Source organism: Bison bison, unplaced genomic scaffold (assembly GCF_000754665.1).
Source record: "Bison bison bison isolate TAMUID 2011002044 unplaced genomic scaffold, Bison_UMD1.0 scf7180017864458, whole genome shotgun sequence".
Taxonomy (NCBI): Eukaryota; Metazoa; Chordata; class Mammalia; order Artiodactyla; family Bovidae; genus Bison; species Bison bison.
The window spans coordinates 4,816,112-4,832,656 of NW_011495020.1; the positions used below are offsets into that span (position 1 = coordinate 4,816,112).

General features: G+C 40.0%; 3 protein-coding genes across 5 annotated transcripts in view; 1 reads left to right on the plus strand and 2 right to left on the minus strand.

Moving 5' to 3' along the window:
* LOC105002831 (multifunctional protein ADE2) overlaps positions 1–387 on the minus strand; it is a 22,937-nt gene extending 22,550 nt beyond the window's left edge. The window contains exon 1 of one of the 2 annotated variants that reach the window (XM_010859655.1): positions 305–387. The gene's annotated coding sequence lies outside the window, so the exon portion shown is untranslated. Of the gene's footprint in view, positions 1–15; positions 121–304 lie in introns of those variants that run through there. The other variant, XM_010859656.1, reaches the window with a different exon arrangement.
* A 128-nt stretch (positions 388–515) lies between these two features.
* Positions 516–16,545, plus strand: part of PPAT (phosphoribosyl pyrophosphate amidotransferase) — a 41,278-nt gene continuing 25,248 nt past the window's right edge. Inside the window, exon 1 of the mRNA XM_010859651.1 lies at positions 516–796. Within this exon, the coding sequence (XP_010857953.1) occupies positions 669–796 (128 nt within the window). The 5' untranslated portion in view covers positions 516–668. The remainder of the gene's footprint in view (positions 797–16,545) is intronic.
* LOC105002829 (zinc finger and SCAN domain-containing protein 29-like) overlaps positions 3,515–16,545 on the minus strand; it is a 23,657-nt gene continuing 10,626 nt past the window's right edge. Inside the window, exons 4-6 of one of the 2 annotated variants that reach the window (XM_010859653.1) lie at positions 8,371–8,442; positions 6,989–7,054; positions 3,515–4,479 (exon numbers count right to left, since the gene is read on the minus strand). In XM_010859653.1, coding sequence (XP_010857955.1) covers positions 4,322–4,479; positions 6,989–7,054; positions 8,371–8,442 — 296 coding nt within the window. In that variant the 3' untranslated portion in view covers positions 3,515–4,321. Of the gene's footprint in view, positions 4,480–6,988; positions 7,055–8,370; positions 8,443–14,869; positions 15,244–16,545 lie in introns of those variants that run through there. The other variant, XM_010859654.1, reaches the window with a different exon arrangement.

A 16,545-nucleotide genomic window follows, 5' to 3' on the forward strand; every position in this document is an offset into this window, starting at 1 on the left:
GGGTCCCTAACCTACCCAGAACTTGGACCCCGGAGCAAGGCTTCCCGCCGCGCAGGCGCAGCGACGCGGGCTCCCCCGCCCCGCCCAGCGCGGGCGCAGTTCTTGGAAAGAAAAATGGCGCGCACTGGCAGCCCCTCCCCACTTTACTGCCGCTCGCTGACCGGGCCCCTCCTCGCCAGAGAGAGCGGCTCAGAAGTTGGAGCATACCAAGTAGTGACGGCTCGGGGAAAAGCATATGAGGAGGGACATACAAAGTGTATATCCTCTAGGAGAGAAATGACATTAACCCCGTTAGTTCCATTACCTCCGTCTTGGGTGCTAGAAAATAACGGAGAGATGCACATGCGGAAAAATTATCCTCCCACAGGGCTCAGGGAGAGGGCTAGCTCCACCCCCACAGGGCCGTCACTCCTCCCCTCAACCGCGGGGCCTCGCCCTCCGTCCTCGCTGATTGGCCGGCCCGGAGGGGCGGGGCAGAGTGGAGGGGGTGGAGACAAATCCCTCTCAGGGGAAAGCACGCGCCGCCGCAGTAGCGAGGGTCGAGCCGCTGCGAAGGAAGCTGCTGTACCCGGCCGGAGCTTCGGAGGCTTGCAGGCCGAACAGTCTACTGGTTGGTGCTTAGACCCCTGCAGCGGCGGCGGGTCCCACCACGTGCTTCCGGCGGCGACATGGAGCTGGAGGAGTTGGGGATCCGAGAGGAATGTGGCGTGTTCGGGTGCATCGCCTCAGGAGAGTGGCCCACGCAGCTAGACGTGCCACATGTGGTCACTCTGGGACTCGTGGGGCTGCAGCACCGGTGAGCGACTGGGTGAGGGGTGGGGATGGCGGCTCGTGTTCTCCGTCTGCCCTATCCGCTTCCCGCGGCCGGAGTTGGCGATCTCGCGGGCACCTGAGAACCAGGGGCCGGACCTCTCTCTTACCTGGACTGGTACCTTCCTGTGGCATTCACCAGATTGCCAAGGCGTGCGCCGGGGCTCTCTTGTCTCCCTGGACTTCAGCCTGTCCCCCGCCACCCTTAACGGTCTTTAGGGGCTCTCCGCGCTCCCGGTGTAGTGCACCCCTCCTGGATCTGACCAGATTGTAAGGCTCCAGTCGGCTGGACTAGCCCAGTCGGGGTTCTTCCTTCTTTGCTTGCGCGTTTTGATCTCCCAGAGTCTGAAGCTGTTCTTGTGGTAGAACTGTGTGGGATGTTTGCTAGTCCTAGACCTACAATACACTTTGAGGTTTCGCGGGGAGCCTGCAACCACCACAAGCTTTTGTTTGCAAGAGCAGAGCTATTGGGCAGATGGTGTATTTGAACGAAATCATAGCTATGGGAATGTAAGGATTCAAACCCGGGGAGGCTGAATCGGTTGATGTTCAAAAGGAACTACCGGTTCTAGATCTCATGAATTCCAACAGATAATAATCCAATCACGGAGGAGTAGTGAATGTGCAAAAAATTCTTTGGTAAACATTTTAGATAATGAATGAAAAGATTAGTAGTAAGGAAATGCCAAAATAATTCCCTTCTTTAAAAGAGGGAGAGAACCTGTATGACAAAATACACACTGACTTTGAAAAACTGATAGATCTTTTGAGTTAAAAAATAACTTTGCTTCTGTGATCTTTCCATTTCCTACTAACTGAACTAAGTTTTAATATAAACAGTTTTCTTCAGGGTAAGAAATATAAACCTAAGCCTGACATCACTGAAAGTATTACAGTTTCCATAAGAGGATACCTCAGCAACAACTTCTAGAACAGTTAAGGAACTTGGTGATAACACTTATCAGCAATATGGGCGAAATATGTATAAATGCATTCCAAATGATTAGCTTTACCTCCACCAAACTTAAAGTAGAAGTAGGCTTTTTGCTTTTTTCAGAATCCAGAATAGTTGGGTTTGAGTTTCACATCTTGTATATTCCTTGTTTACTAAAAGCTGAGAGTAATTTAGAATTCTAGGATGAATCAAAAAGAATATTTTTAATTTGAATTAATTTTGGATAACTGTGGGTTGACCATAATAGAGATCTTATTTTAAAATACATTTATGTTATTGAGAGGATTATATATATAATCCAAGGAAAAACTAAAAGCTATTCATATGGTACTCCATAACACCATGAGTTTATAACATTCTTCAGAGAAGTTATTTTGGATATCCTGTCATGGGAAGAGGTGTACAAACACAAGGGATCTTTAGAGTTGCCTGGTGGTCTGTGAGGAAGATATGAGACTGACCTTGAGGTTTTTTTTAACTATTTACTTTTTTAGTTAACTCAGAAAGTTCATCCCCAAGATCTCCTATTTAAATGTGTGTGTAAAGAAAAGGAGGGTAATTTTTTTTATGAATAACTTTATTCCTAGTTATATGCACTTTTCTACAGTTGCTTTTAAGTGAAAGAATTAATGAAATTAGATAATATTGATACAAGCTAAGGGCAATAATGATGTGGAGATCATTTGGCCACCTGATGGGGAGAGCTGACTCATTTGAAAAGACCCTGATGCTGGGAAAGATTGAGGGCAGGAGGAGAAGGGGACAACAGAGGATAAGATGGTTGGATGGCATCACCGACACAATGAACATGGGTTTGGGTGGACTCCGGGAGTTGGTGATGGACAGGGAGGCCTGGCATACTGAGGTTCATGGGGTCGCAGAGTTGGACACGACTGGGCGAATGAACTGAACTGAACTGAACTGAACTGAAGGGCAATAAAAATGTGATTACTACATGATGATAGAGAAAACCTAATGGATTCTATCAGGCTGCTTATTTGACAGAGCAAGTATTTGCTAAACTGTGGTGTTGAAGATTGACCTTGTGATACTTTCAGTAACAGTGGCAAAAAACTCAATAGCTTCTGGAGAAGAAAGGTATTAGTGGAAAACCATTTAAATTTTCCTCGTGTAGGCATAGGAGCCGGAGAAGGTAATGGCACCCCACTCTAGTACACTTGCCTGGAAAATCCCATGGACGGAGGAGCTTGGTAGGCTGCAGTCCATGGGGTCGCTAAGAGTCGGACACGACTGAGCGACTTTGCTTTCACTTTTTACTTTCATGCATGGAGAAGGAAATGGCAACCCACTCCAGTGTTCTTGCCTGGAGAATCCCAGGGACGGGGGAGCCTGGTGGGCTGCTGTCTATGGGGTCGCACAGAGTTGGACACGACTGAAGTGACTTAGCAGCAGCAGCAGCAGGCATAGAATCATTAAGATTCTTTGAGAGTGCTGGTTCTTGCCCATAATCCTATCCAATTCACAATTTTAAATTAGCAAAAGTCCTCACACATTAGGGAAACTGATTCTAAGAATATGAAACTTCTTTATGTCTAGAAGATAAAATCTGCTGCTGTGGGGGTGAAAGAGTAAGAAAGAATGTTTTTAATGGAATGGATAACAACAACATGGTCCTCCTGTATAGCACAGGACACTATATTACATATCTTGTGATACCATAATGGAAAAGAATATGAAAAAGAATGTTTGTTATAAATATAGCTGAATCACTTTGCTGTACAGCAGAAATTAACATTGTAAGTCAACTGTACTTCAATAAAATAAATTTTCAAAAAATGTTTTCATTTGACAGTAAATCAAGGAATGTCAAAATTTGAAGCCTAGATGGGTTATTATAATTTAATATAGAATTACTTATATACAGTGTACATTGGCAGGTGGTGATCTGTTGCAGAAGGCTCTAGAAACTAAAATGTCTATCACTTTTACATTGTTTTTGGTTCTCTCTTAGGCATAGATATTTAGTGTCAGGGATGACAGAACCCCTGAATGTTGTGGTGTTATGTATTTTATATATAAAAACAAATGGAATATCAATTACTAGACAGTCATGCACTGGATGCTTAATCCAGATGGGTTCATCCAGAAATCCTTCTTTTTTAGTAGTCTGGCTGTTTGCAGATTTATACCATAGCTCTGCTTTCTGTCAGGGGGAATTTTCAGTGTTAAGCTAATTGGTTGTCCTCTTCAGCTATAAAGCTGTGTGTGTGTGCTTGTTCATGCCAGATAAATATAATCAATTACTTTTTCGGGCTTAAACATCAATGAGTTCTGAGGTTTGCAGAGTTGGGACAAACCATACACCCCATTGTAGATTAGAGATCTTTATCTTTAAACCACAGTCCCAGTTAATGGACATGGACATATTTGAAGATTCCGTAAAAGGAATTACTAAAATTTCAGACGTTTATCACATGAATCAGCTAGTTAGCCTTTCCTTAGTTAGTTAGGGGACAAAAATGCCCTTCAAGTGAATTATCATTTTCCTGTGTTAGGAACTGAACCCTACAACTGGTAAACATTTTCATACCTTTTCTAAAAATTTATGACATTTACCTGATGAAGTTGGGTCACATAGGGAGTCTCCTGACTGCAAAAATATTCTGAAGAATCTTTTGGTTCTGTTGTTCTTTGAGGAAGCTGATTTGCAGCGGTCTCAGAAGCAGTTTTCTTAAGAGATACAGATGCTGGTTCTGCAAAAAGTATATAACGTATCACTAGAAAGGCACTTGGGAGGTAGAGGGGAGGGATGCACTCAGACAAACCTATGGAATTTGTTCCTAGTTGTCTTCATTTAGTTTGTTGGGAAACCCAGGAGTAGATTATCAGAGAACTTGCTTTGAATTGCCATATTAAGGCTGGGGTTAACTTTTTTGATTTTTATCTCTTAGAAATAATAGCCAAACATGTTACATTCCTCTAGTGTTTTACATTCCCTTAGTTGGAAAAGTGACTTATCCCCCAAAGGATCTTAAGGTACTACTGATTTGTCGTTCTGGTAAGTGTTGGGAACAGCCTCTTTAACATAAGACTTGAAGTCTACCAGGTTTCCTAGTAATAGTTTGATCTTGGGAAAGTCTCCTAATTTCTGACTCTGTTTCTCACCTGTTAGGCTAGGCTTGTATATTTTAAAGATCCGGTGCACAAAGTCAGTGCATTGGGAATGATACTTTCGTGTGGTTAATCCTTAGCAGTTTCCCTTTTCAGTCACACATCCATTAAAGGGCATTGAGAGAAGGAAAACATGAGGCAACTCATCTGATTTGTAATTTATGTCAAAAAATGGAGAATAAAATTTTCAGCTTTCGTGAGATATAAGTGTTGTTGGGCAGGGTTGGGGAACAATGGAGTCCTGCTATTCTCTAATACTTTATTCGAAAAATATTTGTTGAGCTCGTCCTGTGTGTATGCAGGGCCCTGTGGTTGACACTAGGAATACTGTGCTATACGAGGCTGATGGTCCCTGCCCCCACAGAGAGGCAGTAGAGCAACTGGTTCAACAGAGCAGACTTGTTCATGCCTCCATTTCCTCCTCTGTAAATGGGAATCATGGTATCACTTACCTCAGAGAGTTGTAGTAGGGATTAAATGTATTAATATATAACGTGCTTAGAACACTACCTGGATATATGCATACCCTGTGACCCTGCATCCCACTCCTGGGTGTGTACTCAACAGAGATGCATACATATGTTTATTGGGAGACATGCACAGGAATTTGTATAGCAGCATTATTCTTAGTAGCCCCAATCTGGGAACATTGGATAGAGAAAGTAGAGGGATGTATGTTCCTATTATGGAATATTTTATTGCAGTAAAAAAGAACAAACTCCTGCTGCAAGTAAAATCATGGATGACTCTCAAACAATGCTGTGTGAAAGAAGCTTGACATTACAAAATACATACTAAAGGAAAAGACAATTGTATGATTCTATTAATAAAACTAGCCTATGGTAATGAACATTGATAAATTTTACGAGGGCTAACAGGCTTCCCAGGTGCTGCTAGTGGTAAAGAACCCACCTGTCAATGCAGGAGATGCAAGAGATGCGGGTTCGATGCCTGAGTTGGGAAGATCCCCTGGAGGAGGGCATGGAAACCCACTCCAATATTCTTGCCTGGAGAATTCCATGGACAGAGGAGCCTGGCAGGCTGCAGTCGATAGGGTCACATAGAGTCAGACACAACTGAAGCGACTTAGCATGGACGCATGGGGGCTAACAGGATAATTAATGAAGTGGGGGGGGGGAGTCTTTAGGGTGCTGGTAGTGTTTTATATCTTGATTTGAGTGGTAGGTGCACAGGTGTCTTCACTTTGTAAAAACTGAGGTCTTCAACTATTTATGTGAACTCAAAACAATTAGATCAATTATAAATCTATAAAATGCTAAAGTTGGATTATTTTAGCAATCTAGAGAGATGCAGTCATTTGCTCCATGTTGAATTTTAAGGGTAAAGAGAAACTAGAAAAATTAGGTTTTCTGTTTCTCAGACCAGTGCCTTTTCTTATAGTCTTCGTTTTTCTTTATGCTATATTAGGTTGGGCTTCCCAGGTGGTGCTAGTGGTAAGAAGGCCTGCCAATGTAGGAGATGTAAAAGATGCAGGTTTGATCCCTGGGTTAGGAAGATCCTCTGGAGGAGAGCATGGCAATCCACTCCAGTATTCTTGCCTGGAGAATCCCATGGACAGAGGAGCCTGGTGGGCTTCAGTCAAAGGGTCACACAGAGTCAGACATGACTGAAGACATTTAGCATGCACCCACATTATAAGTAACCTTTTCTGTTACTTATAATGGGTCAGTTTGGAATGACAGCTTCATAATTAGCTGGCTTCTCAGTTTTTGTAGAATTACTAAAAAGTTATGGCCATGTTAGTTACCTTTGGAGAAAAGCAAAATTCAGAACTTACTACTTTGTGGGGGTTTTCCTTTTACATCCTAGTATTCTAATGGCAGTCACAGAAAAGTGTAATTTAAAGGCTAACGATAGATAATTGTGCAGAAATTTGAGGTGGGAAAGTTTCTGTTTGTTACTTTCACTATTAATAAGCTCTGAAAGAAATGATTTTTCAGCATTTTTTGCTGTCACACAGCTCATAAACAATAGTCTTGATTTGTCAAGGACAAGAATAAACATCTATCAGGAAAAAGCTACAGAAGTTTTAATCAGTGTGGGAAAAGTTGGCATATTTCAGACTCTTACCATCTTCAAGTGCTTTTCTCTTGATGCTCAAAGTTCTTGGGTTTTTGGTATGATTTTCAAATAATTCTTAAACAAGAGAACATAGGAAAAGAGTCATTATATGACATTGTCTAAAACTGCATTAGTTTTCAAGCATTCAAGTATTCTACAGTTAGAATATTTAAGTGATTGGACAGATGAAAGAGTTTAAGAATTAGGAATATTTTGGTGTTGCTGCTGCTGCTGCTAAGTCGCTTCAGTCGTGTCCAACTCTGTGCGACCCCAGCGATGGCAGCCCACCAGGCTCCCCCGTCCCTGGGATTCTCAAGGCAAGAACACTGGAGTGGGTTGCCATTGCCTTCTACAGATTTTGGTACTAAACTTTCCTAAATCTTTAGGAAAGACTTGAAAAGAAATTGAAATTCTTGACTTAATAGGTATATGGTTTATAATAATTTAGGGAGCCATTTGAACATAAAATAGTATTAGGAATTTATTATTGAATTTTTTGCTAAGTTAAATGCAAAGAGGAAAGTTTATAGAATTTTCACCTTAAAAAGTCTAATTCCAAGATTACATAGTAACCTTGTTTCCATTCGGCAGTTCTGAGAGATGGTTGTCTTAGGAGGCCATCAACTTCATAAAATCTCATTTTTCTTTGAGGGTTGACATTTTTCTTTTGTAAAACTCTGTATTCATAATTTAAAATTTATGTATTTGGTATGACATTGTTTCCAGTCTCTTGTCTATTCCAAACTGCATTCACCTTCTGGCAATTTCCTCAAATATTTCTTTATTTCTTGTGGCCCCCTTCAAGCATTTGCTTAATTTTTTCATGAGACCATATGTTTATAAGTGCTCTGACCTCCTTGTCACACCAGTGTTTTCCAGCCTGTGTCACTCACTATTATAATCTGTAAATGACTTTTAGCATCTTCTAAAGGAATATGATTTCCTATGAATCAATATGATTCACAGTTATTAGATACATCCTGTATTTCAGTATCATTCATTTAAAGCAAACTGGACTGACATAAAGCATTGAGAATTTCAATATGAGGATCAAAATTTTTTTCATACATTCAAAGTTTTTAAAATAAGACAGATTAACCCCCAATATTAGTGAGAATAATTTAGTTGCTTTTCATCAACAGGTATCCTTGATTGCATATTTATGAATACAGAGTGTCTTGGTATTTACAGATTTTTTTTTTTTTAGTAAGAAGTAGGAATAGACATTTCTTTACTCCCCTACCATAAACTCTACCAACTCAGGTATTCAATATAATGAGGCCTTTGGGATTATCTATAGTAGACATCTTCCCTATAACTACTTCAACTGGTATATATTAGACTTTAAAAATCAAAAGAACATTTAAAATTCAACAATTTAGATCCCTTACCTGACCCAGGGATACCGTGTGGTGCTGTGGGGCCGCCCACCTCATCTGAGGCATTACTTGCAGTGTCTTCCTCTGTCAGAAAACAAAGACAGTAGTAATTTCAGTGTTGTTCACAGAACCCTAATGCACTTCAGCAGGTGAAGACTACACTGAAAACGTAATAAGCCTGGATCCCAGCATCAAAAGTGTAACCTCAAAGCCAAGGACATTTGCCATCTTGAACCAGATTTGAAGATGGCCTTAGAGGATTCACCACCAATACAATGTTGAAAAGTAGTCTGCCTTAAAAGTCACAAGGCAGGAAGCTTGGTTTGAAAGTATAAAAGTGCTTTGTGACCTAATTTGCTTAACAGCTTTCACTGTTACATTTTAATGCTTGCCAAAGAGCTCTTACAGCTCTTTTTTTCATTCAGTCCTCATTGTAACTAAGAATAATCCTTATTGCACTACATGTAAAGGAATAAAAGACTCTAAAGTGGTTTTAGCAGTCTTCATATTGAGGTATTAAGCAGACAGTGATTAACATTTTAAGGAACTTAAAATGCTTAGCATGGTGAATGTAACAGGAATTTGTCCTGGTGGACCAGTATATGTTCAGGATGTTTACAACCGCGCTGTTGGTAATTTGGGGAAAGCTCCTCCTCCTATATGTATGTTGGATTGCTATGTTGAAGTATAGCAATGTTATGGTAGTGTTCTTTTGTCTCAGCTGTACTTCCCTATACACTGAACATTTTTAAAAAAGAATTCTATGTTAGTAAGTATAGGTGTCTATATAGTTACTTGCAATGATTATTCTACAATTAGACAATGGTTTGTATTAATAAACCTTGAGGCAAAAGTATAGATAGAGGGCTATAAACATATTGCCGCAGTGGGTGTGTGAAGATGTACATCAGGGTAGGACCTCATCTTCTTATGAAGGACATGTTTGGACCAGGAGACTAGAATGAAGTTTAGCTTCTAGCAATATCAAGACTTCAAATGACAGGTTGTGCTCTAGAGCCATATCAGTTCAGTTCAGTTTAGTAGCTCAGTTATGTCCGACTCTTTGCAACCCCACGGACTGCAGCACGCCAGGCTTCCCTGTCCATCACCAACTCCCAGAGCTTGCTCAAACTCTTGTCCATTGAGTTGGTGATGCCATCCAACCATCTCATCCTCTGTCGTCCACTTTTCCTGCCTTCAGTCTTTCCCAGCATCAGGGTCTTTTCAAATGAGTCCGTTCTTCCTATCAGGTGGCCAAAGTATTGGAGTTTCAGCTTCAGCATTAGTCCTTCCAATGAATATTCAGGACTGATTTCCTTTAGGATGGACTGGTTGGATCTCCTTGCAGTCCAAGGGACTCTCAAGAGTCTTCAACACCACAGTTCAAAAGCGTTAATTCTTTGGCGCTAAGCTTTTCTTTATAGTCCAACTCTCACATCCATACATGACTACTGGAAAAACCATAGCTTTGACTAGACGGACCTTTGTTGGCAAAGTAATACCTCTGCTTTTTAATATGCTGTCTAAGTTTGTCATGGCTTTTCTTCCAAGGAGCAAGTGTGTTTTAATTTCATGGCTGCAGTCACCATCTGCAGTGATTTTGGAGCCCAGAAAAATAAAGTCTGTCACTGTTGCCATTGTTTCCCCATCTATTTGCCATGAAGTGATGGGACTGGATGCCATGATCTTCTTTTTCTGAATGTTGAGTTTTAAGTCAACTTTTTCACTCTGCTCTTTCACTTTCATCAAGAGACTCTTTAGTTCTTCTTTGCTTTCTGCCATAAGGGTGGTATCATCTGCATAGCTGAGATTGATATTTCTCCCAGCAATCCTGATTCCAGCTTGTGTTTCATCAACCAGGGGCTCCCTAATCTACTGTTTGTCTTTTAATTGAAATTTTATTGAGATAATTATAGATTCACATAGAATTGTAAGAAATAATAACTATCCCTTCTACACTTTGCCTTCCGTGATGGCTCAGTGGTAAAGAATCCATCTGCCAATGCAGGAGACAGGTTCGATCCCTGGAGAAGGAAATGGCAACGAACTCCAGTATTCTTGCCTGGAAAATCCCATGGACAGAGGAGTCTTGTTACAGTCCATGGGGTTGCAAAGAGTTGGACATGACTTAGTGACTAAACAACAACATTTTATAAACCATAATATTCTGTTAATTCAAAGATACATTGTTACAATCCCCCAGTATGATTTAGGAATCTTGTTTGTACTCATCTATGAATGTGTGTGTGTGCACTTGCAGTATGTACTAAGTTCTATCATTAAGACAAAAAACAAAAAGACACTTCTACCATTAGAAATTCCAAAGATTTTTCAAACTCTGTGCCAGGAGCTAGGGGCAAAGACCAGCCATAAGCTTTATTTTGTCACAGCTTTTTAAAAGATTATTAAAGTATAAACAGTAAGAATTATAGAAAGTATGCTTTTTAAATTAACAAGTAGACTGTTTAAATTTATCAGCTTACCTATGTCTGAGCTTTTTACTTTTTTAAAAGTTCTCAATGTTGTTTCATATGACTAAAGTACATAAATTTATATAATAATTTTACTGCTGGGCATCCTGGGTGACTCAGTGGTAAAGAATCTCCTGCCATGCAGGAGACACAGGTTCAATCCCTGGGTCAGGAAGATCCCCTGGAGGAGGAAATGGCAACCCACTCTAGTATTTCTCCCTGGAAAACCCCATAGACAGAGTAGCTTGGCAGGCCACAGTCCATGGGGTTGCAAAGTGAGCACAGTTTTACTCCTAAGATTATTCAAATGTATGCAAAATATACAGAAGTAATTAAATATTCCATTTTAAAGAAAACTACAGATGAATCTTCAGTCTATTAAAAGAAATAAATGAATTGGAGAAAACAAGATGCTTGGCACACCTGAGATACTAACAATAGATATTTGAATGCCCTCTGCTGGCCATCATGTTGCTAATTGTTGTTAAATTGCCAGGATAGTGAATATTTTAATTTTGGAAATACATTTTACTACAGCCAAAAGGAAAATAAAACTCTCTTCCTTTTGATTATTCTTAAAAGAGCCATGTAGCCTTTCACATAGGATTTTTGGACTGATGATAAGAGTGGCCTCTAATAGAATATATGTGCCCATCTCTGGGGTTGCAAAGAGTCAGACATGATTTAGTGACTGAACAACAACAAACCACCACTTGGAGCCAGAGTTGATCTGCCTGTGACTGTCTTATACTAGAAAGCAGTGACTTTGGCCTGATTACCAAGGTATTGAAGTATTCTACCTCGTTTAAATCATTTTAGGAATAGATTTTAGGAGTCAATTAGGAATTGAAAAATCAGTGAACAAATGGGCAAATCTAATTCAGATAACCATTATATCTACTACTGTGGGCAAGAATCCCTTAGAAGAAATGGATTAGTCCTCATAGTCAGTGAAAGAGTTCAAAATACAGTACTTGGGTATAATCACAAAAATGACAGAATAATCTCAGTTCATTTCCAGTGCAAGGCATTCAGCATCACAGAAGTCCAAGTCTATGCCCCAGCCACTAAAGCTGAAGAAGCTGAAGTAGAATGGTTCTATGAAGACTTACAAGGCTTTCTAGAACTAACACCAAAAAAAATGTCCTTTTCATCATAGAGGATTGGAATGCAAAAGTAGGAAGTCAAGAAATACCTGGAGTAACAGGCAAGTTTGGCCTTGGAGTACAGATTGAAGCAGGGCAAAGGCTAACAGAGTTTTGCCAAGAGAACTCACTGATTGTAGCAAACACATTCTTCCAACAACACAAGAGATGACTCTACACATGGACATTACTGGATGGTCAACACTGAAATCAGATTGATTATATTTGCAGCCAAAGATGGAGCAGCTCTATACAGTCAGCAAAAACAAGAACAGGAGTTGACTGTGGCTCAGATTATGTGCTGCTTATTGTAAAATTCAGACTTAAATTGAGGAAAGTAGGGAAACACACTAGGCCATTTGGCTATGACGTAAGTCATATCCCTTATGATTATACAGTGGAAGTGACAAATAGATTCAAGGGATTAGATCTCATAGCCAGAGTGCCTCAAGAACAATGGACGGAGGTTTCTAACATTGTACAGGAGGCTGGGATCAAACCTTCCTAAATAAAAAGAAATTTTCAAGAAGGCAAAATGGTAGTCTGAGGAGACCTTACAAATAGCTGAGAAAAGAAGAGAAAAGAAAGGCAGAGAAGAAAGGGAAAGATATGCCCATCTGAATGGACAGTTCCAAAGAATAGCAAGGAGAGATAAGAAAGCCTTCACTTTGCAAAGAAACGGAGGAAAACAATGGAATGAGAAAGACTAGAGATCTCTTCAAGAAAATTAGAGATACCAAGGTATCATTTCCTTTTACTTATTGTAATAGAGCCTGAGTGTTCTATGGTAATTCCCAGTGATTAGCTTCTTCTTATTTCATTGGTCATACATTTTTTTAAGTGATAATTTACTCGAAGTAGCTAATTTTCTCCTGACTGGAATCAAATTGAATCTTATGTGTTACTCTTTTCAGCCCTCTGCTGGTCTTATTTTCTAAAAACATGACACCTTGGCTATGCTTGATGATCTTCTCTAAAAATACAGGAGCTTGAATCCACTCTACAACATAATACTAAACCAAAATCTCCAGGGGTTCTAAGTTGGAAACTAATTAGTTATCTGGAATGTGGGGGTCCATAGCTCTAGCTGAATTTTTATTTGAAATACAAAAAAAAAAAAAAGAAGAAGAAGAAGAAGCTTAGTATACTTTTAAGATAGTAAAGTGTTACTTTTGGGGAGATCAGTTTTATGACGAAGAGTGAATGTTAACAATATTGGAGCAATGACAACTCTGATAACAATATTTATTAGTAAAATGTAAAAACGAAATAGGCTTCCCTGGTGGCTCAGATGGTAAATAATCCATCTGCAATGAGAGAGACCTGGGTTCGATTCCTGGGTTGGGAAGATCCCCTGGAGGAGGGCATGGCAACCCACTCTAGTATTCTTGCCTAGAGAATCCTCATGGACAGAGGAGCCTGGCAGACTACAGTCCATGGGTTTGCAGAGTCAGACATGACTGAGCAACTAAGCACATAAAAATAAAATGAGCTGACCTCTACCTATTGACCTGATTTTTTCTAAAGATAGATATCCATGTCTTTAAGCTTAACATAACAGTCTTCCAAGTAGTGGACTAGCAACTTGTGCATCATGAAGTATATATAAAGTGTTTTCTTACATATTTAGCTGCTGGGATCTATGTGGGTTTATACCTTTACTTTTATATTCATTTGAAAGTTTAAAATACTGTTGTTTCTAAAATGACTGTAAACATCCTGTTTCATATTTTCTAGATATATTCCATATTAACATGTAAATGTACCATTTTTAAAACCTGTCAGTTTACATCTGGCTTAATATTTTCCTTCTACATAAAAGAAGTTATACTGAGGTGTTGTATTTAAATGAGCTCTCCAGAGGACTAATGAGCTTTAATCTTCTGAATTTTTTTGGAAAAATCTTTAAAAAAATTTTAAGATTTAAAAATGAGAAAGATATTCTAAAGTTTTTAAACTTTTTTCATGGAAACCTTTCTTTCTTATTAAACACTGTATGTGGTAATCTGATTTTAACTTCCAGTGACAAAGGGTCATTGCAGTTACTCCTTTAGAATCCTTAGGAGCACAGAGTTTTCTTTACCTTTGTTGTCCCACTAGTCAGCTGCACATTCCTGTTTGGTTAGTCGCCTTAATTTCTCTCCATTTTCACCTGTCACTGAGTGTTCTAGCCGCTTTCCTTTTCTTCCATTGAGCTTTTAACGTGAAGTTTGCCAAGACTGTGGGGCACCTGGTTTTGGGATCAGAATTGGTTTTTAAACTTTTCAGTGCTGCATGAAGCTTTGGACTGAAAGACTAGCACAAGGTCTATGATGGCTAGGCTTCTGCTTAGAAGCTGGGTCACCCTCCTTGCCTCAATTTTGTCTAAAAGGCAAACTATCAGAGAGGAAGCACATTCTGCATCCCCTAAGTGCCCTATACCACAGGGCAGTGGTTCTCAAACTTCAACATGTATCAGAATCACCTTAAATACATACGGAACTGCTGGAACTCACTCCAAATTTCTGGTTCCGGAGGGGGCCCAAGAATTTGCATTTTGAATGAGTTCCTAGATGATGCCGATGCTGCTATGAACAGCAGCCACAGGGACCTTCACTGTCATTAATAATTTCCACCTTCCATTTCTGCATTTTGGAAATGTGAATATTATCCAACAATACTGTATAATGTTATAACATACTTGTATATGTTCTTATAATAACACATTAGATGTTGTGGCTATTATATAATGTATATAATGGGTGTGTGTGCGTTCAGTCATGTCCAACTCTTTGCAACACTATGGACTATAGCCCGCCAGGCTCCTCTGACTGAGATTTTTCCAGGCACGAATACTGGAGTCGGTTTCTCTGCCCTCCTCCAGGGGATCATCTTGACCTAGGGATCAAACCGACATCTTTTGCCTCTGCTGCACTGGCAGGCGGCTTCTTTACCACTTAGCCACCTGGGAAGCCCAATGTATATAAGTATATTCAACCATCATAATACTGCAGGCCTCACCCTTATGACCTCATCTAAACCTAATTTTCTCCCAAAGGCCATCTCCAAATGTAGTAACAGTGGGGATTAGGGTTTCAACATATGAGTTTGGGAGGGACACAACCTGCAGCAGCAGCATCTTATAATAACATGTATTTCATTACATACACACACACATAAAAACAAGAATATTGTTTTACCTGTGCAAGGGCTTTGTCTCATATCTGTCTCTGTTAAGTCTCCTGACATATTACTGACCAAGGCATCTTCAGCTGCATCTCCAGCAATAACTGTATAAATACAGTGGGATATATGGTGGTGTGTTTTTTTATTTACTTTTAGAACTATGTTTTAAGCTCTAATATAGTATTTTCCCTTTTAGAGTGAACTTGATACTAAAAACTGTGGTTGTTTATTTTTCTGTAATTAGATTCCCATCCTTAAACATATTTTAGTCTTAGGTCACTAAACATCTGGTGTTGTAAGTCTCTATACAGTCAACAAAAACAAGACCAGCAGCTGACTGTGGCTCAGATCATGAATTCCTTATTGCCAAATTCAGACTGAAATTGAAGAAAGTAGGGAAAACCACTAGACCATTCAGTGAAAGTGAAGTCGCTCAGTCGTGCCCGACTCTTTGCGACCCCATGGACAGTAGCCTGCACCAAGCTCCTCTGTCCATGGGATTTTCAAGGCAAGAGTACTGGAGTGGGTTGCCATTTCCTTCTCCAGGGAATCTTCCCAACCCAGGGATCAAACCCAGGTCTCTTGCACTGTGACAGACACTTTACCATCTGAGCCATCAGGGAAGTCCATTCAGGTATGACCTAAATTAAATCCCTTATGATTATACAATGGAAGTGAGAAATAGATTTAAGGGACTAGATCTGATAGAGTGCCTGATGAACTATGGTTGGAGGTTTGTGACACTGTACAGGAGACAGGGATCAAGACCATCCCCATGGAAAAGAAATGCAAAAAAGCAAAATGGCTGTCTGAGGAGGCCTTACAAATAGCTGTGAAAAGAAGAGAAGTGAAAAGCAAAGGAGAAAAGGAAAGATATAAGCAGAGTTTGGAACTCTGAATGAAGAGTTCCAAAGAATAGCAAGAAGAGATAAAGCCTTCCTCAGCGATCAATGCAAAGAAATAGAGGAAAACAACAGAATGGGAAAGACTAGAGATCTCTTCAAGAAAATTAGAGATACCAAGGGAACATTTCATGCGAAGATGGGCTCAATAAAGGACAGAAATGGTATGGACCTAACAGAAGCAGAAGATATTAAGAAGGAAGTGGCAGGAATACACAGAAGAACTATACAAAAAAGATCTTCATGACCAAGATAATCACAATGGTGTGATCACTCACCTAGAGCCAGACATCCTGGAATGTGAAATCAAGCGGACCTTAGAAAGCATCACTATGAACAAAGCTAGTGGAGGTGATGGAATTCCAGTGGAGCTATTTCAAATCCTGAAAGATGATGCTATGAAAGTGCTGCACTCAGTATGCCAGCAAATTTGGAAAACTCAGCAGTGGCCACAGGACTGGAAAAGGTCAATTTTCATTCCAATCCCAAAGAAAGGCAATGCCA